The sequence below is a fragment of the Phoxinus phoxinus genome (genome assembly GCF_949152265.1).
Source record: "Phoxinus phoxinus genome assembly, chromosome: 21".
Taxonomy (NCBI): domain Eukaryota; kingdom Metazoa; phylum Chordata; class Actinopteri; order Cypriniformes; family Leuciscidae; genus Phoxinus; species Phoxinus phoxinus.
This window is the reverse complement of record NC_136896.1, coordinates 12,435,155-12,460,700: the sequence shown is the minus strand read 5'-3', so window position 1 is coordinate 12,460,700 and position 25,546 is coordinate 12,435,155. Positions and strand designations below refer to the sequence as shown.

The 25,546-nt window shown below is 37.1% G+C and overlaps 4 protein-coding genes across 9 annotated transcripts; all 4 read left to right on the top strand.

Annotated features, from left to right (window-relative positions):
* The first annotated feature begins 100 nt into the window (after positions 1-100).
* Positions 101-2,071, top strand: hoxb8b (homeobox B8b). The gene is made up of 2 exons (XM_079595937.1): positions 101-881; positions 1,172-2,071. Exons 1-2 carry the CDS (start codon positions 464-466, stop codon positions 1,489-1,491), a joined length of 738 nt encoding a protein of 245 aa, XP_079452063.1. The 5' UTR covers positions 101-463; the 3' UTR covers positions 1,492-2,071.
* A 3,984-nt stretch (positions 2,072-6,055) lies between these two features.
* Positions 6,056-25,033, top strand: hoxb1b (homeobox B1b). Of its 6 annotated transcripts, none has more exons than XM_079594539.1 (6): positions 6,056-6,425; positions 17,999-18,099; positions 21,436-21,918; positions 22,177-22,407; positions 22,520-24,170; positions 24,280-25,033. In XM_079594539.1, the coding sequence occupies exons 5-6, from the start codon at positions 23,588-23,590 to the stop codon at positions 24,606-24,608; spliced, it is 912 nt and encodes a 303-aa protein (XP_079450665.1). In that variant the 5' UTR covers positions 6,056-6,425; positions 17,999-18,099; positions 21,436-21,918; positions 22,177-22,407; positions 22,520-23,587; the 3' UTR covers positions 24,609-25,033. The 6 variants fall into 6 exon arrangements, with proteins under 6 accessions (XP_079450665.1, XP_079450660.1, XP_079450663.1 ...); XM_079594534.1 differs by having other exon boundaries at positions 17,992-18,099; positions 24,280-24,982; XM_079594537.1 differs by lacking the exon at positions 17,999-18,099 and having other exon boundaries at positions 24,280-24,982.
* On the top strand, positions 9,163-10,930 carry hoxb6b (homeobox B6b). Its single transcript, XM_079595816.1, has 2 exons — positions 9,163-9,680; positions 10,129-10,930. The coding sequence occupies exons 1-2, from the start codon at positions 9,260-9,262 to the stop codon at positions 10,380-10,382; spliced, it is 675 nt and encodes a 224-aa protein (XP_079451942.1). The 5' UTR covers positions 9,163-9,259; the 3' UTR covers positions 10,383-10,930.
* hoxb5b (homeobox B5b) lies at positions 11,295-13,820 on the top strand. The gene is made up of 2 exons (XM_079594540.1): positions 11,295-12,430; positions 12,849-13,820. Exons 1-2 carry the CDS (start codon positions 11,848-11,850, stop codon positions 13,094-13,096), a joined length of 831 nt encoding a protein of 276 aa, XP_079450666.1. The 5' UTR covers positions 11,295-11,847; the 3' UTR covers positions 13,097-13,820.
* Positions 25,034-25,546: the final 513 nt, after the last annotated feature.

Here is a 25,546-nt window from a genome sequence, read left to right as displayed (position 1 = left end):
GTGCTCTGGCACTGAAATGGTTTACCAATAACAGTCCTACTCCGCCTTCCCCTCTTCCTCCCCAAGAACTCCCTCTCTCCCCTTTTTCATCTCCCCTTTTCAGTCTCTCCAGCTCTTCCTATCACAAGATCGCGCTTTGTCTGTTTGGAGATGGCGAGTCCATCCAATGATACAAGGAATCAATAACTGAAGCTCATATGAAATGCAACTCACTATCAAAGAAAGTAAAGAAGGGAAACTATTTATTGCTCGCGGACCGTTACTAAGGAGTCATGTGGGTGCAGCTACGGATACATTTGTTTTCATGAATATTTACGACATTTTACGCATATAATTTCCACCTGGATGAATTCACTTTTCTTGTAATAATAGGCCTGCATTTGCTCAAAAACATTATTCATCTACAGACTGCTTGATCTCAATACAGTTGTCAAAGTTGATCGGGGACTTGATCTTACAAGCAATGAGTTCTTACTTCGTCAATTCCCTCTTCACTAAATTTAAAGGAGGCGATTCTCTGCGCTCCAACTGCTATGATTGCTCAGGGTACGCGCCGGATCTCGGAAGCAGACCATCTGTGCTGTACGGTCACAACACAGGATCTGCGTTTCAGCACGCGGCTCAGTTCCCGGAATTCTACCACCACGGTACATCCTCGTTCTCCCACGCATCTTACCAACAGAACCCGTGCGCAGTCGCTTACTCTGGAGATGCCGCGGGAAACATCTTGGGCCAGGACACTTTACAGAGACAGTCGTTCTTCAGCGCTCCAGATGCGGATTTTACGCAATTTGGGGATTTAAAGGTCAACAGTATCAGGGATGATTTGGAAAGTGCAGAACCGTGCGCAGCGCAGCTCTTCCCATGGATGAGACCACAAGGTGAGATGAGCGAAGAGAAACACCTAGTCTGTTACAGTCCCACATAAAACACTGTAGACAATGGTAGGCCTACTTATTACCCCCAATTAAACTCTTTATGGCACCTATAGATTAGTGAGGAATTAACACCCCTTAAGAAAATCCGGATAGCTCCGTACACATTGTTTAATGGCAATGAATAGAAACTTTGAGAGTTTTAAGACTTTGTTGTTTTATTTCGTTTACCGAGATGGATATATGAGCAATCAAACACTGTTACGCCGGAAATAACGCTTCTTTTCCCCCAATAGCTACCGGCCGGAGAAGGGGCAGGCAGACCTACAGCCGCTATCAGACGCTGGAACTGGAGAAAGAGTTCCTGTTCAACCCTTACCTGACCCGCAAGCGGCGCATCGAAGTGTCTCACGCACTGGCCCTCACCGAGAGGCAGGTCAAGATCTGGTTTCAGAACAGGCGCATGAAGTGGAAAAAAGAACACAACAAAGACAAGTTTCCCTGCAGCAAAACGGAACAAGAGGAAATTGAGAGACAGGAGCAAGAGGGGAGCCAGGTATCAGAAAAACACACATCAGGAGAAGATGACTCGGAGACTTCCAGTAATTCTAAATAAGCTGTCGACTGCTGTAAAAGAAACCATCGCTGCAAATATAAGTTTGCGGTCTGTCGAGCAAAGGCTGTCAAATACAAAGCCAATGTATTCCATTCATTGAGGCATTTCTGTTTCCCAACAGTGATTATTTCCGCTTTTTATGGTTTGATGATGTATCAATCTCAGTTTTGTAAGGTTCTTCCACTGGTGTTTGTCCTCGAGTAGATTACTCTTGAGGTTACTTTTGCAGTGAGGGCAAATGAGGAGAAGGATATGGTCTGCATGGCGTCTATTTCCTATCTTCAAATCTTTCACAATCCAAGATAATGTTCTCTTCAGTAACTTTGCTACAGCATAACCTATAACATGGGTGAGGAATCAGCATTCGTGAGTGCATTACTGTATCTCTTACTGTAAGAAAATGCACTTTTTGTGATTGTTAATTACTGTTTGTAAAATGATTATTAAAGTTTACAAATCTACAACCGAACTACCTAATATATGGGTCATTGCGTCAATCATTTTGTCAGTGTATCCGTTATGCTTTCCTGAGAGGGGATGGTTCAGACGCACAATGATATGCTGTGTAAATATATCGTGGAAGCACTGTTGACTGTTCTATTGTATTTTCTATTGTCTTTAACTGGAAGTGGTTCCTGAAAGAAGCCACAATAAAATATGTGAAAAGAATCCCTTCGTCGCCTTTGTTCTTTTTCCTCTTCCACTGGATAATGAAAGGTTTTCTTTTTTTTCTTCAGAACACAAACACCCAAATTGTTGTTTCAATTATTGTCTCACTTCACAACCTGAATAAACAAATATAAAAGCATCGATTGTACGAATAGCCTAGCCATAATGCATTTAATAATTTGTAAATCAATTAAGTAAACTGTAAATCAATATAAAAAAAAAAAAAAAAATGGAAACCAATAATCGCAAAAAAATAGCATTACACCTGTAAAAAAAGTTTCTGCCTTAAATGAAGTACAATCTAGATTGGTTGTTTAAGTAATTTCAACTTAAATTAAACTGACTAAAAAATGTTTTGAATCTTAAAAAGTTGAAAATTGCTTAACTTATTTTGATGAGTTAAGCAATGTAATAACATATGTTGTCATATAACTTAGCCTTTTGATTATCATTTTTTACATGTGAGATGGATTGCAATAAACATGGGTGGCCAAAAGTTGTCTTGGTAAAAGGTTTCTGGATCTGAGGATATTTTAAAGTAACTAAAGGGTATATGGTGAGTTACTCTTAAAGCCATAACAATAAGCAAGCAATAAAATTAATGAACAAATATAAGCCTATACCCTGTATACTTTTTTTCTTATTCACATAATTACATATATATTGACAACAAAGTGTGACCACAGTAACCATTTGACCCCAAGCCAAAAGTTCAATATGAGCACTTGCAGGCAGTTTACAGGCTTTTATTACTCTGGTTGGATTCCCGAGCAGTCTGGTCTCAATCTCTGTCTCGTCTTTTATGAACAGCAAGTGCCAGATGCCTCTTAATTGTGCTATACCTTTCTTTCAGAGCTTTTGGCTGCCCTCAGTCTATAGGACATTCATTCCCTGAGATTAAATATTTGAAGATACTGAGCTCTTCTCTGTGTACACTCTGGTCTATTAATGTGGTGTGCAATTTACTCTGATAGTGTGCTTTGAAAAAATTATTTATATATTCCTTAAATGAGTTTAAATAAATAGATCAACTAGTGGTTGTTTTCTTTTTATGTCGTCCTAAAACGGACCTCAAAGTATTGTCATTATCATTGATCTATCATTTCAAACCAAAGATAAACTATGACAACGTAAAAATACCAAGTTGTAGAATTCTCTAAATTAAAGTTAAAGTCGTATTTGAGATGATAATATCACCTCAATATACAGAACAACAAGAATGGTTTGATGGCAGTTTAATGCTTTTTTTCTCCTTAATTTTAATTCAAGAAATTAAATGATTTCGGTCTAGTTAAACGGAATGTAAGCCAAAATGTTTTCAAATAATATTGTAGGCCTATTATATTGGTATGATCGTTTTACTGAAGAATGCATATTTAATATAAATTGACGAATTTCGATGTAGGCCTATATGTTTAGAGGTAGCTTGCACCAATTCCGTTATTTTGGCAAAATGTGATCTGCATTTGTATTCATGTATGAGCCGGCCACTGCAGTGCACGACCAACGAGAGATAGATCTTGAATATTCTAGAAAAAGAGAGATTGGCCTATTAATTGTTCAAAGAGAAATCGAAATAATGGGAATATGAATGCTGCATGATATTGTTTTGCCAAAACAACAAAAGTAAGGTAAAATGTAGGCCTGCGTTTCATAGGAATTTGCATTATTTTAAAACAACAATATATCCAACGGGTATAACAGGAACTGTATATTCAATTCAAACTTCACTATAGCTTTACAGATATACTTTTTAACTTCCAAAGAACAATAAAACATCCAACTATAACCAGCCACTCAAATGGTTCTTAATATAAGGAAAGCAATGCTGCAAGCCTGCCATTTTTGTGTGTGTGCCCACAAAATATGAAACTTTGTTGATAAGGGTCTACATTCGGCAACAAGAACTCTTTATAAATATAAATTGTATTTTTATAATGGTTTAAATTGTATTAAATTGTATTTTTTCTATGAGCAAGGCATTAAGACATCATGAAATCAAACATTTTAAAAGCCCGTATTTTTAAAGAAAGAGATTAAACGAATTTTGAAGCCTGGACAGAAGAAAATGTTAGCGTTTTCTTTAGGCTGGGCGTACAGGCTTTATGGAGGCCTATATAGAGGTGTTACAGATTGTTTATTTTATAAATGTACCATTATTATAATTATATCAGATTTTTTCCGAAGTTTTCATTATGAAAAGCTGCATATTTTCACGTTTCTGAGAATATCAAGATCACAATCTAAACCAATCTAACGGGAGCAACTCAATATATTTTTTCAGCCGTAATGTATAAAAAAACTAAATATATTATAACACACTTCGTAGGGCCTTCCATCTGATCTCATGTGGGCAAACATTAGCCTATATTATCTGAATACTATTATTGACTACGTAATGACGAGGAATATATAATGTAAAAAGACTTGTGTAATTTTGTGTAAATGTATTAACCAGGTAATGCATTAAATGTATTAAACAGTATTATAAAACTAATCAGAAAACGGTGGTAGGCTATATATATATTAGGCCTATACACCACCGAATTCTGTGCTCAAATCCATATCGTGTGGCCTATTAGCAGAATCGTGCATTACAATGTAATTTTAATTCATACATTTATAATACATTTTAAATAAACCAGTTTTAAACAAGTTATTTAAAGTATAGGCCTATACAGCTAACGAATTCAAGTACATTTAGGATCGTTTATAGGCCTAAATATATACACAATTATATTACATTCAATATTATTATTCAATGTAATTCTCAGTCTATGCTGATTTTCTCTTTCTTAAGCTAAACTTCAATAGAAATTACTAAACTCAAAATATAACAGATGGAAACGCTTATATTATGAGCATGACATTATTATTTTGTTTAATTTAAGTTTTAAGAATTTATAACGAAAAACACTGAAATGCATATCGTTTGTTAAGCTAAATGAGTAAGAATTTGATTCTATATTTTATTTAGCAGGCTATTTAACACACATTTTGCTTTCTATACAATTTCTATACAATTTCAACATGCTTGTTGAGTTAATACATTTAAACGAATATAGTGTGGATACACTGTATTAGGCTACACGCTAAAATCTGAAATGAATATAATTCTGAATGTATACCTCGTATGCTGCTTTTTGGGCCCTTTTTGGACAGCACGCGCTGCTGATCTTCAAGAGCATTGCCTTCTCGAGGTATAACCTACAGACCATGCTCGGTCACTTTTGGGTTATACTGTTTTATGGCCCCAATAAATGTCGGAAATAAGTGTTTGTTCGTAGATACAGGAAGCAATTCTTTCCTCCACGCATGTTTAGTGCTGTAAAAAGCTTTCACGTTCCATTTGTCTATTCTTCTCTTAAAGTCACCTGACAAAAGAACGCACAATACTGAGAAAGAGGGAATGGTGCTCTTTAATTTTTAGTGTAATTGGTCCATTTTAGTTTAAGCCACAGCTGGTCAAAATAGCCTCTGTCTATATAGCCAAAATTGACATCGTGTTTTCTTTCTACATTTCGTTACATTTTCGTTGTGTTTAGTTATAAACATGGCAAATCCTTCGTGTAGCTTGTCTATGAACCATCTATAAAACTGAAATGCTAGCCTAATAGATTCTTCATCTTCAAAAAAAATAATGCATAGGCTATAGCCAATATCTTTGGCTGTTAATAAAGTGAAATCGTGCTTTTTCTCTCTCTCTTTTAACGAATAAAGATGGCGGCGACCGAGTTGCTGCTGAAGCAAAGCAATAAACTCACAGCTGTTTATGAAAATTTACAACTTTGTGATAGAACTTTATGTGTGGTTCTGCCAGTGGATTGGCTGACAGGGGTCACGTGAGCAGCTCTCTGTGAACATGAACTTTTTATGATTTCCCAAGTGGCTATAATGCAGCATTCTTTTGGTCAGGGCGCAGTCAGTAGCACCTCTGTCCTTTATGTTTTTTACGTTTTGTTAAAGCAGACGGAAAGACAAATTCTCTTGAGCTGGGCGAATTGTGTGCGTTAATATGGATGGAAAGCTCGACGTCACGCTAGTACGCGTCTTTAAATTTTCACATCAGCTAAGAGTGCAAGGGTCAAAATTCACTGAGGACCTTAGTTTATTCTTCTCTAATTTGTCAAGTTTTAGCTCTTTCGGTCTTACCCGTAGGCTACATCCAAAAAATAGCCTACGACACGAGATCCTGGTTAACCGACGAATCTGCGAGATTGTTTTGGATCATTCCACTGAAGCAGTGATGGACGGGAAAAGAAAAGGTAGGCTTCTGTACTCCACTTATTCCAGCGATGTCATGATGCAAAAACAAATTTCCTTACACAATATCATCTTCTTGAGCATGTCTTTTGTATAACAACACAAACAGATTAAAGATAGATCACTGAAGTAGATTAGAACTATGAACATGCAGTAAGACTTAAGGCGTCGTAAGACGGTTTAAAATGTTCGACATGATGCGTGTCGCAAATAGGCCTATTTATATCAATGTTTTTAAATGCTAACTTTTTTATTTGGCTAAAAAATATGCTTAAAAATAAGTATTATTTACTGAGTTACAAGATGGCCGCTCCATTCAAATGATTATTATGAGATTTATTAACTTTGAGTTTACAAGCATTACTGAGTCTCTTAATAGCAATGCAATGCCCCATAATAACAGTAATCTGCAAAGTCCTTTTGCGATTTATTTTTAAATTAAGGGCTGTAAAGTTGGCTGTAAAAGTTGGATGTTTCAGTCATTGTAATTTCTGCTGTTTATAGCTTAATATGTTTCACGGAATTTGCTCAAACCCATGACATCTTCTCTCCATCATTTATTAATGTTTCTGAGGACATTTGTGAGGGATTATGTCTCAAAGCATCAACAGCTTTCTATTTATGTTGTTTTTTGTTGGGGGTAAAATGCAGTAGCCTATTGCAGCTTTACTTTTTGTTTGGGCTAGATAGTTTTGCCATTCTGAATCTGAATAACCAAAAAATGTTTTGATTTTGAATTACAATCACAATCAAAAAATTGTTCTGGTGTGTCCCTGAAGAAGCACACCTTTTCTCAGTTCTTGCTCTGTGATGTCATCTAGTGACGAGATGTGGTAACTGGTGAAATTCAGTGTCTGTGTTTGGGTCTTCTCTGCATGTGATCTGACTGACTCAGGACCTCCATTGTTGCCTATATGTTTGACCAAAGTGTGCCTACAATGAGCAAGTAATCGACAAATGCAGTTTGGGAATGGTATGCATTGGGTCTAATTTTTAAAGGTCTTTGCTACTCTTGCTCTACAATATTTTATATTTTTCTGCTCTTAGAAATTGACCTTGCACTGAAATTGCAAGTTCTTTCTTTCTTTTTTTCTTTCTTTCTTTCTTTCTTTCTTTCTTTCTTTCTTTCTTTCTTTCTTTCTTTCTTTCTTTATGTAAGTGGGTCAATCGTGGGATTTAGGCTAATAATACAATACTATATAATATTAAAAAATAAAGTTTTGTATCCTGTCAGAGGGTGAAAAAAAACTTAAATCATATTTATCATTTACTTAATCAGACATCTAATTAATCTAATTATAACGACAAAAGAATCGCTGCAGTCTTAAGAATATACGAGAATGTCCCTTCAAAGGGATAAACTCGAAACGATAACGTCATCAAGTACTTACAGCAGCCTATCGATATTCAATAATACCTCTAAAGATCAATTTTTATTAATTTACAAAACAGAATAGTGATTAATGTTTAGCTTTTCTGAGAGGTTTCCTTTCGCATTAACTAAAGGCTTCAGCCTACTTTATTATTTCAATATTACAATTCAAAGAATGTTTAACTTATTCATTTGTTTTTAATTCATTTTTATATTTCAAGGCCACAATAGACATTACTATTTTCAAATAAAATTTAAACCGGTGCTGTAATTGTGTTACAGGCTATAACTATTTTAAACAAGACGACAACAAAGAACGACATGGACTGGATTGAATGTAAAATCGAAGAGGTGTAGCCTATTTTTTAAACGTGGATTGTTGAGCTTGTATTTTCTTCTATTTACCATTGATGCATGGTTTTTATTAATATAGGAAATTTGCTTGGTTGTATGTCCGCTGTGGTTACATAATGCTGAAGCAGGTTTTCATGTTGAGTTCACTAAATATGTTGCACATCTGCATGGAGAAAATGACACAATATTTCGATATACGACTAGAAAGCCATTCTGTAGCCTACGATAGATAGATAGATAGATAGATAGATAGATAGATAGATAGATAGATAGATAGATAGATAGATAGATAGATAGATATTGTTTGGAATGATTTGGAAGGCCTATTTTGAAAATGCGCCATAGTTATACAGTCTTTCTAAAACGAGCATAATCACTCTTCATAAATTAGCATATTGAAGTCAAGTTGTGTCTGTGTTTAATAATCTATGCTGGGTTGTTTTTTTTGTTTTGTTTTTATAGCAAGAGGGCGCGCTGTATGTGTAAACAGCAATACGGTATTATTAGGCTAAAGAGGGTAAAGGTCAGTACAAGTTCGTGTTGGAGAGTGAGAATCCGTCTGTGCGTCTCTGAAATTCTCTCGTGCACCTGAATTAAGCCATGAAGTCTGCATGATTTTCACAATTTTGAGCATTGGACATTTTTTAAATGAAGACCACCGAAATGAAAATGACGTAGGCTACACGTTGCACACATATTTGCTGAATATTTCGTTAAAAGAAATGTAAAATGTGGCGGGGAAATTAATTATTAACCGCATACTTATATAAAGTAATTGTTTATTGATATTATCGCATTTTATATTTCTTTTTTCGTTCTTTTTATGCGTTAAACGGAGAAAAACACTTGCGTCTGAGTGTTTTCATATGCCCTGGGGATTCCATTCTGTGCAACAAGAGGGCCCCCACCACACGTTATCCTGTTGTCAGAAGTGCTCGGGTCGGGATTGGTCAGGCACTGATCAGCTGGTCCGTTTCCCCGTGGTCTCAGATTGGCACCTCGCCACCCCCCTTCGGCTAAAACCAAATCTCAGATAAAGTAATGGCAAAAACCACTTGGACTATAAAACACAACAAATCATAACACTCGGACAATAACACTGGCCACCCCATGAGTTCCTATTTCGTCAACTCAACTTTTCCCGTGTCCCTACCCGGAGGACAGGAGTCTTTCTTGGGTCAGATACCGTTATATTCCTCTGGATATACAGATCCTTTAAGACATTATCCAAGCGCTACGTTCGGAGCTACCAATGTCCAGGACAAGGTTTACACCTCCTCGTATTACCAGCAAGCTGGGGGCGTTTTTGGACGAAGCGGATCCACCAGTGCTTGTGACTACACAACACCGAACATTTACCGAACCGCTGACCGCTCGTGCGCTATCGGAGGTCTGGAAGACTCGCTGGTCCTAACTCAGGACCAGTGCAAGACGGACTGCTCTGAACAGGCTACAGAGAGATATTTTAACAGTGAAGACAAACCGTGTACCCCGGTTTACCCGTGGATGCAGAGGATGAACTCGTGCAATGGTAAGACACATTTGCATGTCAGAGAATGCCACACTACTTTCCACTACGACTCTATGTCAATATATAAAAGAAGTGATACACAGCCTGCAATCTTTAGAGAAAGTTATACCCAGGTAAAATAAATTGCTTACGGATGCAGTAGCCTAAGCTGCATCCTGAATAGCCTATTGCGCATTTTAGTAACCGTGAAGTATTAGCGCGTAAAGTCTTCCACATTTTATTAGGCTATCTATTAGAGTAAGATACATTCAACTGAACGACTTTTAATATTTTTTTTAACGTTTAGGCTAGATAAAATGCAGATGTCAAATCTGATGTCGCTGCAGTAATATCAGTCTTCGTAATAATGATAATGGTGACGATTGTAACAGTGTTCTTTTTATTATTGTCCTGTTTACATGTTTACTGGATATTGACCTAGCATGTCTTTCTTTCACCTTTTTGACAGGAATGCCTGGAAGCACTGGCCGCAGGGGTCGTCAAACCTACACTCGGTTTCAGACTCTTGAACTGGAAAAGGAGTTCCACTTTAACAGATATTTGACCAGAAGGAGAAGAATTGAAATATCGCACGCTCTCTGTTTGACGGAACGTCAGATAAAGATATGGTTCCAAAACCGTAGAATGAAATGGAAAAAGGAGAATAAAGTGATGAACTCCGCTAAGGGCAGCGAAGAGGAGGATGGTGGAAAGGCGGGGTAAATGTTAAAAGCAGCTTATGACGAAGCCCTGGAAACATTGTACATAACATGTAGCCTGTAGTTCGAACTAATAAGTACTGGTCTGTCCAACAAGAAAAAAAACAAAAAAAACTACCTAATAAGTTTTATGTTGCCCTAATAAGCTTCAAGAGAGACTTTCTTTTTTCATAAAAAAAAAAAAAACATGCCTCCAAATCACCTCTGTAAAGACGGTAAAAGATATGGGAGGTGCTTTTACCACTATTATATATTTTGCAGAATTTGGCCTATCTAAACTAATATGACAACTGTTTTCTCGCTGTTGAACATTCTAATGCCTATAATTTGAAAGAAAACATAATTTCATGCTTAAAACATCGGGATTAATGGTCTTACATTGAATATGTGGTTCAATGTTGTGTGCTAGAAAAAGAAGAAAATTGAACATTTTGATGCTTAATTTATTGGGTCGTCACTTTTGTGTATGTGTATGTGAATGCACTAAGAATAACACGTTATCATACTTTGTTAGCATTGTCATTTTGTCAATAAAATGATTGTTTAACAATTACTGTGGTTTATCCTTCTTTATTTGTATGGGCATCTTCTCAATGAGCCAGAGACATTTTATTATCAGCTTTATGCGTTGTTATAAAATATTTTATCTGATAGGTCTATAGCCTATATATATATTTATTTTTATTATTAGGCTATATAGCCTATGTATATTTTAATTTCCAACTCTTTACTTCCTCGTGAAGCTGTGCTGGTCAAACGGGCCAGTTTAAAATAGGAATCTGGCCTATTTTTTAAAAAATATTTTATTTAATGTATTTATTTAATACTTTTTTTATTTATTTTGTAGATCTAGGCTAGATATGTCTTAGTTTGACGATCAAAAACTAGGTTGACTAACCTATGTTAAGAAGCCACCTATGCGGTTTGGTAGCCTATGGAATCACTGAATAAAGTCGCTGAAACAGCCAAGATAGCTTTGAGAGTCTATAACTAAAAAAAGAAAAATGACGAGAAATATTCACACTTTGCCTTAATTTAGCTTACATCTATTTGTAAATACGACTTAGTGTTAGTGTTCCAATAGCAATAGTGTTACAAAATTATGCAGCAAAAAGGCTTTCCGAAATGGGCAGGTGTTTGGTTATGTTACAGTTCTTCCAGTAGGTGACGCCCTCCGCTAACGTGGGATGTGGCGCTCGACGGGGAGGCACCATTGAGTTGAACCTAACGATCATCATTTCGTCATCATTTGTAACCATAGAGCATGAATTACCTCTTGAAGTCATCAGAGAGAATTTACGACTGGTCAACAAAGGCACGTGATGCCCTAACGCTCTCCCATATTTGGCCGCATACATGGCAAAAACGAAGTACAGTGCATTGCTATAATTCATTATTACATCATAAATTGTGCGGCGCTGGATTTTAACGACCAAGATCTACAAATCAAGACATTTTAAAACATCCAAATGAGCTCTTATTTTCTAAACTCGTTCTCAGGGCGCTATCCAAATGGGTCTGACTATCAGTTACTAAATTATGGTACTAACGGCGCTATGAACGCTTCTTACAGGGACTCCACCAGCATGCATTCCGGGTCTTTCGGTTACAACTACAATGGAATAGACCTTAGTGTAAATCGTCCCAACAATGGCCATTTCGGGGAAGTTGGAGATAATTCTCGCTCTTTCCAAAATACGGGTCAGGAGACCCGGTACAGACAGTCGAGCTGCTCGCTCTCGTCTCCAGATCCCCTGTCTTGTGCCACCAGCGAGACTCTGGAACTGAAGGGTTCATCTCCTCCATCTGATCAGAGCACACCAACCGGCAACAGCAGACTCACCAACAGCAACAATCTCACCAGCAGCAATAGCACACATTTTGCGGACACAGACGAGACCAATGTCTCATCCGAGACCGAGGAAGGAGCACAGACCACCAGCACCACACGTACGCAGAAGCAAGAATCTGTGGCGACCTCGACTACAACACCCAACGACGGTCAAACTCCACAGATATTCCCATGGATGAGGAAACTGCACATTAACCATGGTAGCTATACACATCTCCTTTTTTATTTAGCATTAGAATGAAAAATGTAAAGCCTTATTTGGATGATAACAGTTTATTAGAGAAGTTGAATTATATGTGGATTAAATGCATGTTTTTTTTATTCGTTTAGAACTAATGTTTGTCTTACAAAAAATAATAATCCTTTGACGAACCATTGATTTCACTAGGTTAAATAGAGAATAACCACTCTATCTGGGAGGTGACTGCATGTAAAATTATTGCATGTGTGCAGCAATAAAGCCATAAAATGCAATGGTAGGCTACTAAACTACATGCACGTCGCCTTGAATATACAGCCAGCAGTCCAACATCCCAAATGTAACGGACATTTAAGTCCATTCCCGTTTGATGGCTTGGTGATGTTTGCTTATTATCTCTTTGCCCTTGCTTATGCCAGATATGACTGGACCTGATGGGAAACGGGCTCGAACAGCTTACACTCGCTACCAGACGCTCGAGCTGGAGAAAGAGTTCCATTTCAATAGATATCTAACACGCAGGAGGAGAATAGAGATAGCTCACGCTCTCTGCCTCTCAGAGAGGCAAATCAAAATCTGGTTCCAAAATCGCAGGATGAAATGGAAGAAGGACAATAAACTGAAAAGCATGAGTCTGGCTACGGCGGGGAGCGCATTTCAAAATTGAGCAAATCAACGTCACGTTAATTGGAAAATTCGACTACTGTTACAGCGCTGCACCTTTCAGCTTGTTGGTATCACCTGACGACGTGTGATTCCCCCCCGTGCAACTCAAAAATTGTCAGCTCTTGAATATTGTTATCACATATGCTAAACTATTTACAATTGCCATAAAATGAGTGTGAATGTCAAGTGTGTCAAGTTTATACATTCGTGGAGGAAAGCATGTTCCATGTGAGCTATTCGTGCAACGTATTCTAGATCTGTTACAAGAATTATGTACAGTACAACTCGCACTACCTAACTATCTTAAGTGATAGTGTAAAAAAAAGAAAGAAACTTTTGTTGTATCCTTGAACTTGTATTGAAACGTCATGTATTATTCACGCAACATGCTATATTCTTGTTATGTGCCGGGCTTTTTAATTTCTCGTATAGATATATCTGCATCGCGAGACAAATAATCTTTTCGCACTTACATTTGTGTACTTAGGCTGCAGCACAAGATTACTTTGGGCTCGTAAGATGTCCATGAAGAATGTCTTTATACAGTAGTGACCAATATGTTATTTGTAGTGCACAACGTGAGTTATGAACGTTCTGTGTTAAAAGTTGGAGAAAAAATGTTTTGTTATTGACATGTTAATGGTATCTCTGCCATTTTTTTTTGTATTTGTGTCTGAACTGAAAATGAGTTGATCCAAAAAGAAAAATAAAGTTTTCTCTCAGTCATACATGAAAGTCTCTTTTTGTTTAGGCCTGTTTGGTTAGTGATCCCAACGTTGGACAATTCATTACATGGGACACTAGTTCTTATTTCACCCACCAGTTCATCACCTGATATTTTGCACTTTAAATATTAATTTTCTCTTAAATTAAATCACCATTGTATGCATGCTATCTTAAATTAAGCCATGGGTGTTACTGTTAATGTGTTCTGTTGCATATAAAACATATCCATTCAGTTTTTGCTGCGCTCTGCCAACGGTATCTATATCGGTAAAGAATATGGCTTGTAAAATGGCAATACTCAAACTCAGCACTTATGTGTCAGCACAACAACTCAACCCATTAACTTATTAACGATATTCTAACCATCTGCATTATTTGGTTGGAAACACAGCAGACAAATCATCCACCTGACTATTTTCTTCTGAAGTCCAGTCCATAACACCAACATGTAGCTCTAAAAAAGTCACGTGAGGTCCATAAAGTTAGTTTTATGGTTTTAGGGGGGTTGACAATGTGCTACATAATTCACATTCTTGAATGTAACTGACTGTTTAACTGCTTCAGCGGGATTCTAAAGGTTGTGGGCAGCATGCGGAGTCTTCTCAAACTGGACAGTCCTTATGACTAGGCTGTCAACAATGATTTTCATAATATTTCTGCTGGATGTGATACGATAAGATGTCTTCTCTGTAGTTCTCAAGTAAGTCTCTTTCTTGGCTAGTTTGACGATGTTAATTCTTTTAATTAATTGTTTTTAAAGGATCACGAATTTTAGCCAATTTACAATTTAGTTTAAAGCTTTATAAATGTCAGAAAATACAGACTTGTTTGGTTTACATATTATCTAATGATAAAATACATTTGTAAAACACGGTGGATTTTGACTGCATGCATGTTAAAATTGTATTTGCGAATGTTTATTTTGCGTGGATTATGGAATACATTTTCATCCTTATATTTTCAGTAATACTTGAATAAATAAATCTAAAAATTCTTTCACTTTTACAACATTGAAAAAATCTACTTCAAAACAGATGTCCAAAAATTTGGTATAGTGACATTTGATCATGGTTAAACATATACAAAGAAAGTTCAAATGGTAGCCTACATTTTTGTTTGTTGGTATTCTATTCCATGGTAAATTGTTTGTTTAATCAGTCAAAGATCAATCTGAAAATATATATAAGCTATATATTTTTTGTTTTGTTTTACCCTCTTTTGTATATTGCACATTATTTTTTATCTGGACTTTTGAAAAAGGTGCAACATTTTGGAGGTGAGGTTTGAAGCGTGCGTGTGTGTGTGTGTGTGTGTGTGTGTGTGTGTGTGTGTGTGTGTGTGTGTGTGTGTGTGTTTTTAAAGATACTAGGATGGATGTAAGGATGTAACTATTTTCTCGTGATAGAAACGGTTCTTCGATTCATAACTATTAAAGTCCCATTTTACCCCTATAATGTGTTTTGCATATTGATAGGGGTAATCTGGGCGCTGTTCTCATCAATTATTCATTGGGAAGGGATCACTCCGAGGTCAGGAGACAAGAGTGGCACACATGCCTTATACGAGAGAAGCACAAGGTCCATGCCAAACTGACTAGATGGTAATCCTTCGCAGTTTTGGAAAACATTTTCACTCAACAGTCAGTTCGGTCTAAATCTCTTAAAGGCATTTTTGTACTGAAACGACATTGTTGAGAGGGGCAGACTTTGTACGAGCAAGTAAATTGAGAAACCTAGTCGATGCAACGCTAAATATATTCAATTATTTTGAAAGTTCTGGTATTATGTATTTTGTTTTGCTTGATTCATAAATAAAAGCAATGTCTCTGAACGTTAATTTTGTTGCTATTTAGATTGATGTAATGTTGCTTCATCACCAGCAGGGCCCGCCTCACACCGAGCTCCTGATCGGTTTTTACTCATTCTGCATAGAGGGACATTCTGATGCTTAAAAAAAAATCTTCATGACAACAAAATTACGCTATATTTAGGGATCCAAATAAAAAAACACGTAAACCGCGAAAATGGAAAGCTTTTTCTCTGTGGCAGCTTCAATCTTTCTTTTGTTGGTTTTTGGTGTGGGACCTGTCTAAACAATTATTGTTAAAATAGCTCATTAAATAAACTATGAGGAAGGGTGTATTCATAAAGCAATGGGACCTAGTGAGAAAAAAATAGCTTTCTGTTAGAAATATTAAATGTGGAAATTTCCAAATATCATAGCCAGGGTTGCATATACATATATAAAGAAAACATACTGCGTGGCATGGATGGTGAAGGATCAGAGTTCATGCTGAGGTCACTCATCCAGTTTATGTTAGGCACCATTCTCAGCTTATGATGGCACGATTCTCAGCTTTTGTGGCAATGGCAAAAACATAAATAAAAATTGAGAGCAGTGATTAATATAAAACTCAGATAAATTATTGTAGGATGTATTTGAAGGTATGCTATTTTTTCGAAATAATTTAAATAACTTTATAAATAACCATACTGATATTTGTCTATTAATTTAAAACATATATTTTATATGTGTAGTTATAAAAGTTGAATTAAATTAAAATAAGAATTCTTGGGGAATATTTAATAAGCGGTCTGTTTGTACTCGGTAGTGCGATAACACGTCCAGGAAAGCACTAATCGAAAGTCTGCAGCAGCAGGATTGCCTAATGAAGTTGATAAACGATATTTCGCTTAAGGTTATCTTGAATTTTTCATCTTTAATCGATCGTTATGCGCCCAAAAGGTTCTGCGATGTCTTCAATGAAGCTGTTGGAAGGCTAGTCCTGCAGAGACGCACGAAATGAAAGTCCGAGAGAAAAAAGCCATATGGTTAATACGTAAAATTGTACAAATGGATTTACAATGTGAAATGTACAGGAGGGAAAGAAAATGTAGAGGCATCAAGAAACAAGATGGGGACCACCGTTTGTGCAATAGAGTGAGGCACATAGTAAGTTATCTCTTTATGATATCAGGATTTCATCCAACTAAACAATGAATCAGATTTGAGTGATAACCTTGCTTTTTTTATTTTTTGCAAGCTGTTGTTAATATAGCCTAACTAAGATAGTATGTTTGATTATTGGATTAGAAATATTGAGGTATAGGCTACGGGAAAGTAAAGAGCAAGTAACTAAAAATAACTAGCCTATGAGTGCAATAAAATGGGTGCAAATGTGAAAGTTATCTGTCCTCACATGACAGTTGTTGTTGTTGTTTTCTACAAATTCACAATAAAGGGATAACATTGGGCCTGGCAGAAAAGTTTAGCAAATGCCGATGATGTCTGTCATCTATATATACCCTGTAGATCCGAATTTGTGTGAATAGAAAGTCGCAAATTCGTGTCTTGGGGAATATGTAGTTGACATAAACACGACGCCATAGTGGAATTGTGGATATCCCACACCTTTTTTGTCCCCTGCTGGATGCTTATTTTTTTTAAGTATTATTTGTGTGTGTGTGTGTGTGTGTGTGTGTGTGTGTGTGTGTGTGTGTGTGTGTGTGTGTGTGTGTGTGTGTGTCATTATTAGAGACATGCTTAAAAAAATCCTAAACATGATGCGAAGTCTTTGAAAGTTAGACACCTGATGGCGCTACATCATTTGTCATATGGATACAAATGCTGGCCTGCGAGAACGTGAGGAATTTTTCAGCATTTATTCCTTTAAAAAAAAAACCCTGCAGGATAATTCATGTGGTTTTGGTCAACACTTTGTTTTTAACCCTTTTCGCAATCTAACTGCACCCACACACCGGACGCGAATAGCGCGTCAGGCGCGAGTGATTTCAATGTTAAGTCAATGCAAAGACGCGTTACACGCGTTTTACGCGCGTAACGCGTCTTTGCATTGACTTAACATTGAAATGACTCGCGCCTGACGCGCTATTCGCGTCCGGTGTGAACGCACCATAAAACTGTCAAACATTTATTTTCCATGTTCTCAGAGACAGACAATGCTATTTTTCAGATATCATGCAAAAAAGCTGAATCCATCAACGCACAGGGGCTCATAACATTTAGGCTATACAATAATAAGGCCTATCAATTTACATAAGAATAATACAATAATCGAAATTGTAAAATACTTCAGGATATGACAAACTGTGTTACTCAATGTCTCATTATGCTAATTAAACCTGGTTTTACTTTCCTTTATTTTTCTAGCAACAAGTGTATTCCAATGAGGCTGCGTGTGACCCTGGACACGTTTTCCATGCTATTCATCAAATGGACAGTATGCAGACAATTGAGAAGGAACATGACAAGAAACAGGTAGCCTAATTTTTACATCAGGAAATACTGCCAGATATCAACTGGATTTATCTTTGCTTTTAGATTACATGATGCATGAATAATGAGGAAGTCAGAGCCTATCCATAGTGTTGTGTGGTTAGGCTATTTTTGTTATTTCTTGAATAAAATAGACTTCTGTCTCTCGTTACAAAGAGGTTGCTAATTCACGGTGAAGGGTAAAGAGGTGTAATAAGAAAAAGTGAAAAGATAGTGGTTCCACGTCCCTTATTTGCCAGTCACGTGATTCATTAAATTATTAATGAAGAGGCTGCAGAGCAGAAAGGCAACGACGCCAATTCGTCAAGACTGGCTTTTCGCCGAGCTAACTTGAGTGAGTTTGGGAGAAATTTATTGGGGCTTTTCCCTCGCAAGAAGCTATCCTCATTGCTGCGAACAGTCGAAGGAGAATGTAGGATCAACCGCACAGCATAAGCACCACACATTGTGAGTAAGCCTTTAGATCTAAAGCGAATAGATGCTATATGCTACTGTAGTTGCGCAGACTTGAAGAGAACATGTAAAGGCCAATACTAAGATGCATATTTTTTCCACTGCCTTTGGAGAAATTCATACTCCGTTAATTTAAATATAATTGTATGAAAACACTATCCTGTTCAACTACATTACAAATGCAAGTAGGCTATTTAATTGTTTACTAGCGATTTTTTTTTTTTTTTTACGGAATAAATTGTTTTATGTATCATTTTCTTCTTAAACGCATACGTTTAGGCTATTCTTAACATTTATGCAGGACATATGAGTGTGAATTATAATTTTTTCCTGGATTTTTGCAGGTTTTTGTATAGCCTTATGAAATATATCTTATAGCCTACAGCCTTATGAAATATATCATATATAGGCTATTATATAGGCTATTATATGAGTATACAATTGTAACAGACTACGCTCATAAATTTTGCTTAGTTAGTCTATCTCGATGAATAATGTAATGAAGTGGCCGATATAAAGAATTGTGTTGTAGGCTGGGTTAAGGACTTGTAATATCAATAAAATGGTTACGGTTAGATTGTTAAGGCCTAGATTGGTTCGTCTGATGGTTTAGGCCGTCTATGACGAATCCACTCTTACAATGACATGAGCAAAGCAATGGAACACTAGAGATCAACTTGAGAGATCAAAGGCCTTCGGACCTTTGGGGAATTGATCGCAGAACCATCCCAAGACAGCGGCACTCTCTCATCTTCAACATCACTAATTACAATATCATGCACGAATAATTCGAAACAGATGTTCCCTTTACAAGCGTTTACAACCATTTTATGGTAAAGATGTTAGCTGACATGTTGGAGAATCAATTTTTTTTTTTTTTGATGGTGCACGATAGGCTATAGGCTACCATAGTTATTTGTGTGTTTTCAAAAATATGACTCGTTACTGCAGAGAAAACGTATTTTTAATTTTTCGTCGTCATAACCAATGATATGCAGCATCTGTTTTAGCATAGCATATTTGTCTTCTGTAATTTAGATGCTGAAAAGCTTACACATGTGCTAAATTACCAGACATTGAATTAATTTTAACTGGCTCCTCAATAAATGCCTTAAACGTTTGTTGATCTCACTAACCTACACGAGCCACTATCTGCTTATTTAATTGAAAATAGCACACATCTCTTCATTGGTTTGTGTTCTTGATCGTTTGGTATGTACACCACGTCAATACTGCTTCAGAGCAACATCCTGATCTTGCTTAATTTTTGTTTGTTTCGCAGTTCAATTTATATCGATTGCTAACTCCGAGAGACATCCTTCTTTGCCTCCATCAGCTTTTACATTTAAGACATTTGTAATCCTCTCAGAAGAGGACAATTTCCTTTCAGGAGCCTGATGTCGCTTTAGACAGAATATGGATAATTGAACGTATTTTTGTTTGGTTATGATGTTTTCTTTTCTAAAATGTGTCTGATTAGTGTTGGCTCATTATGCACATTTTACCCGGGTCTTTTGCTCACCCATAGATTTGATACACTCGATCCATTAGCTTTTATCACTTAGGCTATAGGTAAGCATTTATTGCATTTCTATCGCCATATCATGGAGAGGAACATTTGTATACATATACATAATAAGACATGACTCATATTCAGTGACACTTACAGCAGGACTTCGGAGTGTACCTGAAAACATTATTGTTTTCAACAAGGATTTAATATAGCCTATGTAATAGCAAATATTTCTGTGATTTGTGACTCTGCGAAATCAAGCTGCTGAAGAATAAGCTCACAGTTTGTGAATGGCGGAGGATCTGTCTGGGTGATTAATAGCCCTAGTATTTTGGCAAAGGTTCAAAACGAGTTCACTGGGCTTTGTGCGTTGTTTTTAGACCACTGCACACAAACCCTTCCCATTGTTTTTTCCCCCCAACTAGTCTCTTTCTTCGTTATTTAGTTATGTTTTTATCATCCCAGTCACGATTACGAATAAATATATTTTGTCATTTCAAAGAGCCACCATCTTATTTTACATGCTCCAGCTTTTATTTTCCATAGCCATAGATGTCACCAGAACCGTTTGATTTAAGTGATTTTCAATTGAGATCTTGCTGTAGCCTACTTACATTCGAGATAATTAATTCAAGAGCATTATTATTTTGATGCTCATGATTAACGATTTTCCAAACGTTGTTTTTCTGGTTGAATTACCTTCCTTGTTCTCATAGAAAAAGACAGACGATGTTACGCAGCAATACAATGATCATGTCTCTAGAACTTATAGGCTAATGTGTCAAATAAAACGCGTACGAAGTGCACATGGTTCTTTTATTTTTATTAAGTTTTTAGGCTAATTGTTCCGCTACCAATATGCTATCTTTTTTTATTTTACTCTGATTTTACCTCGGTATGCATGTAAAAACAGAAAAAGTAATTAAAAAGAAAATTATTTCTCAAATATTTTTAAACGCATTATTGTTTTTAGCACATGCTATGTTTAATATTTTCAATGCAATTGTTTGTATATATGCTACATGTATTTAGCCCATTTCGTTGGCACAGTGTCAGCTAAAAATAGTTTTAAAATAGGCCTACATTATATATTATATTTAATTTATTGAGTTTGGGATTTGTTCACATTGCACAACAACAAGGCGCATTTTTAACAAGCAGCTAAATGAAGAAGAAATAAAGACTATTGTTATACATTAGCCTGTGTGTTTTTGTCAGCAGCACAGTGAGATATTCTGGTTTCTGGCAGTGCATGCTCCGCGAAATAAACACTATTCATATCTTTTTGTCCTTTTAGTTGCGATGATGGATTCATGTTCCCTGACTCACACCGTGTTGCTCTGACCCTGCAGGTCATCTTCCAGCGGGCCTCCGGAATCATACTGTCACATGACACGAGAGGCCAGAGTTTTTCTAAACCCCCAGAAAGGACCATAACTGATGAAAGCCGTCCAGAAAATGCAGATAACGAACAACAATAACGACTGTCTCACAACGTCGCGGAATAATTTGCAACAATGTCGTTGTGCATTTGAACGTAATGACAAAATTCATCACAACACCAAACGCATTGGGTAAGAGACCGCTAAAGACGAACTTGCACAGTGAGATGGAATACAGAACAAGATAAAGAGGACGTTAAAACACGAGAGAGAGAGAGTGAGAAAAACGATGTTGTAGTTACACCATCCTCAATCAAGACAGTAACACGTCAGTGTTCCTTCCAGCAAACTCCCGGAGATAACTTTAGGAATCAACAAGTTCTAACTATCAACTAATATTTTCTTGGATGACAGAATTCAAGCAAACGACAAAGAGGAGCGCGGCATTTGGTGGTGAGTAGCCTAAATATTCCCACAGATCAGATAGCCTAAATTAAATTAGGCCTATTATTTACCAGTAACACAAATGATGAGGCAATATTAGAATTAGTAGCCTAGGCTATAGCCTAAACAATGTTAACTAAAATCATAGGCAAACAATGTGGAAAATCTGTGTTCGCTGTTGTTAATTCAAATTGGCCTATTGTTAATGCAAGTTATCCGAATATTTGGTTCAAATCCAATGAATATGAATTATATCCTCTTTAACAGCTCAGGAGCGACAAGAAAACCCCGCTGGGATTCATTTCATCAAAAAGAGCACGTTGTAGGCTACTGCAATACAAGTGACCAGCTGTAGAGCCTGAGAAGTTCCTCTACAACCCGTGCTGGCGGAGACGTGTGGAAATGCCCAATTTACTCAAACTTTTAGTGAGAGGAAAATGATTGTCTGGTTTCAAAACCGAAGGATGAGGCAAACAAAGATTGTAGGTTGAAAAGAATGTCTCTCGTTGCTAAAGCTGGACCATCTCTGATCAACAGCCGATCCACCGTCTTGAGTGAAACATGCGAGAGATGTATTTATTCATGGCATCTACAGTGCCTCAGGTAAAAGGTCCTTTCGCAAAGATGGCTGGGTATGCTTATCCAGTCTATATACAATAATGGGTAGCATTCTCTGGACAACCACAAAACTGTCATGTTCCCCAGAGCATAGCCTAATGTCCCCTTAAATGATTAAATGCCAGTTTGATGTAATATTTCCAAAATTATTTTTTAATGGTAAATAAGTATTATGTGGTTGATTTAATAACGTCATTGGGGTAATCATTCACATTATTGTGTGAAAATGAAAAGCTCTGTGAATTTGACATTTTAGTGTGTGTTATTTAGCCTATAATTTATTTTGGCCTATTGCTTGATGGGCTCAATTCAAGGTTCTCGCGATATTCATTTGAAATCAAGATAATCATCAAAAACAATCAGAGTTTATCTGGGACAAATAATTTTCTCTATTCGAATGGAAATTGTTTGTCACTGACTTGCACACAAAAATTATGTTTTGGGTTTAACTAATCGAAATAGCATAGCCCATAAGATCTTATCTTTTGCTTTGCCTTTTAGTCTAAACCAACATCACGATCTCCCTCTGCTTAAATATTCTAGCATCTTATAAAATCTTTCTTTAATGGGAGATTGAATGATGACTTGAAATTAGCACAATAAACTCCTTAGGGAAAAAACACACACAAAGGCAGACTACTTCAAGTCAGTGGTCTACGGATAGGATATGATGAATTTTTAGGGCCTATTTATTTATAGCTTTCAACACAACTTCAGTTGTCCTCGCCGTCACGAATACAATAAATTCACTGTTATAATCGCTGTACTCGCTTTAATTCACATTAGACCAATGGCAGTTTATCAGATTGATGGGTGCATTCGATTGATGTGTTTGTCATGTAAATACGAATCGTTTGATGGACACCTGCAACGCCCAGAGTGCTACCGCAGCTCGCACACCATTGGTGCAAAATTAGTCACATGATCTGTCACTTAACTGATATGAGCTCGGATAGAACTTTGTGTGGTTTGACGTACTGCTTCGAGGTTGTAGGGGCACTGGGACCACACATCAGCGTATATTGACCCTGCTTAATCAATTTTGCTTGGTCAGTCAACAATGAATTCCTACTTAGATTATACGATTTATAACCGTGGTGCTAACACTTACAGTTCGAAGGTTGGATGTTTTTCTATGGAACAAGAATACTTGCCAAGTGCTTGTGCAAGTAGTACAAATAGTTACATTCCCGAGGGACGGCCAGTCGGAGGAAACACTTTTACACCAGCATCGCACGAAACTCATGGCACAACTTATGCACAACAGCCATACCACATCAATATGGATATGGGGAAAACTGGACACACCAATTTCTGCAAACAAACCCGACCTCCTCTCTCGGACTATGGACATCAGCACGTTCTCACTCAAACAGATGACCACATGCGCCTTCAGTCCCCTGCTTTTTCTGTCGTGAATATGGGATCCAACATTGGAACTTACAGTGACTCAAACTGCAGGCCTGGCTCGGTCTCTGCAAGCCATTATCAGTCATTTCCTTACGGAGAACACGAACCACACGGCTATGGCTCGTTCAGCAAGTACCAGGTTTCCCCTGACAGTGACAGCGACTCCAAGACGAACATCACACAAGCGCCAACGTTTGACTGGATGAAAGTCAAGAGGAACCCCCCTAAAACAGGTGAGTTTAGGATACAGTGGCCACTACATGAATGAAGGCTTTGTCATATTAAAATGTTGTCAAACTATGTTTCTAATCTCATCTTTTTTATTCATCATTTTGTCTTAAGTCGCCGAATATGGGATCCACGGCCAGCAGAACATAATACGCACCAATTTTACCACCAAGCAGCTCACCGAACTTGAGAAGGAGTTTCACTTCAACAAGTACCTGACCAGGGCTCGCAGAGTGGAAGTGGCCGCAACCCTCGAACTGAACGAAACGCAGGTTAAAATTTGGTTTCAGAATCGCAGAATGAAACAAAAGAAGCGCGAGAAGGAAGGAACCGTCCCAATAATTAAACGAGCGACTCTTTGCTCTTCTGGTCAAAGCGCAGACAACTCAAACAGCTCGTCCCCGGGTGCTTCGCCTACCTCTGACACTTCCACTACTATTTGATTCTTACGTGCATTTGTGGCAAACGAACTTCTGTTTCATCACTGTGCTGTGGAGAACTACCTAACTTATTCTGCTGTCCTAGACAAAGCATTGTAGTGTGTTTTAAAGTAATCAATTTTGCTGCATTAGAGCTACTGAATTCATGGTTTAACAGGGTATATGCTTAATAGTCAAAAGCAAGATTTTTAAATATTTTTTTTCTGCCATTGGTTGATATCTTATTTTGCACTACTTCATTCCTCTGTTGAAAGAGAAAAAAAAATTAAACTGTTGAAAAGACTGATATGTTCATGTATTTAGAAAACAACCTGGCCTGTGACATTGTGATAAATAAATATTTTATTTTTCTGAAATATGTTTGATTTATAATTACATCCGATTTAAATCAATTTATTGATTTTCTTTTAATTAAAAGGCTTTTCATGATGTTGGTAAGATTGTGTCCTTTGTCCGAGGATGTTGCAATACAATGGGACCTAATTTAAATCAGTGTTGCTCTAGTCTGTATAGTTTGACAAGAGGAATGTTGCATTACACACCGGGTGGCTTCCTATGACCTTTTCACCTTTTTGTGCCTCCAAGCTCTCTAAACATGTAAACACTCCTTGGTGCTCAGAATAACACTCACTGTCTAGATTTGAGGTTTCAAATCTTGGCACAGCGCAACAATAAGGCAGGTAAAGAAATAGGACTTGTAGCTGAGTAAGACCCTTTCTAACTCCAAATCATTATGATAATCATAAGGCCCTTTTCATCGTATTTGAACATTCTTCAACAAGGCCAGAAAGAAGAGTGATTTATAATGGCCTTGTTTCACAGACAGGGCTTAGATTAAGCCAGGATAAGGCCTTGGTTCAATTTCATTTAAGTAGCTTTTATAAACGTGCCTTCAAGAAAAACATGGTGTGCATTTTGAGGAAACACAATGGCACTAACAT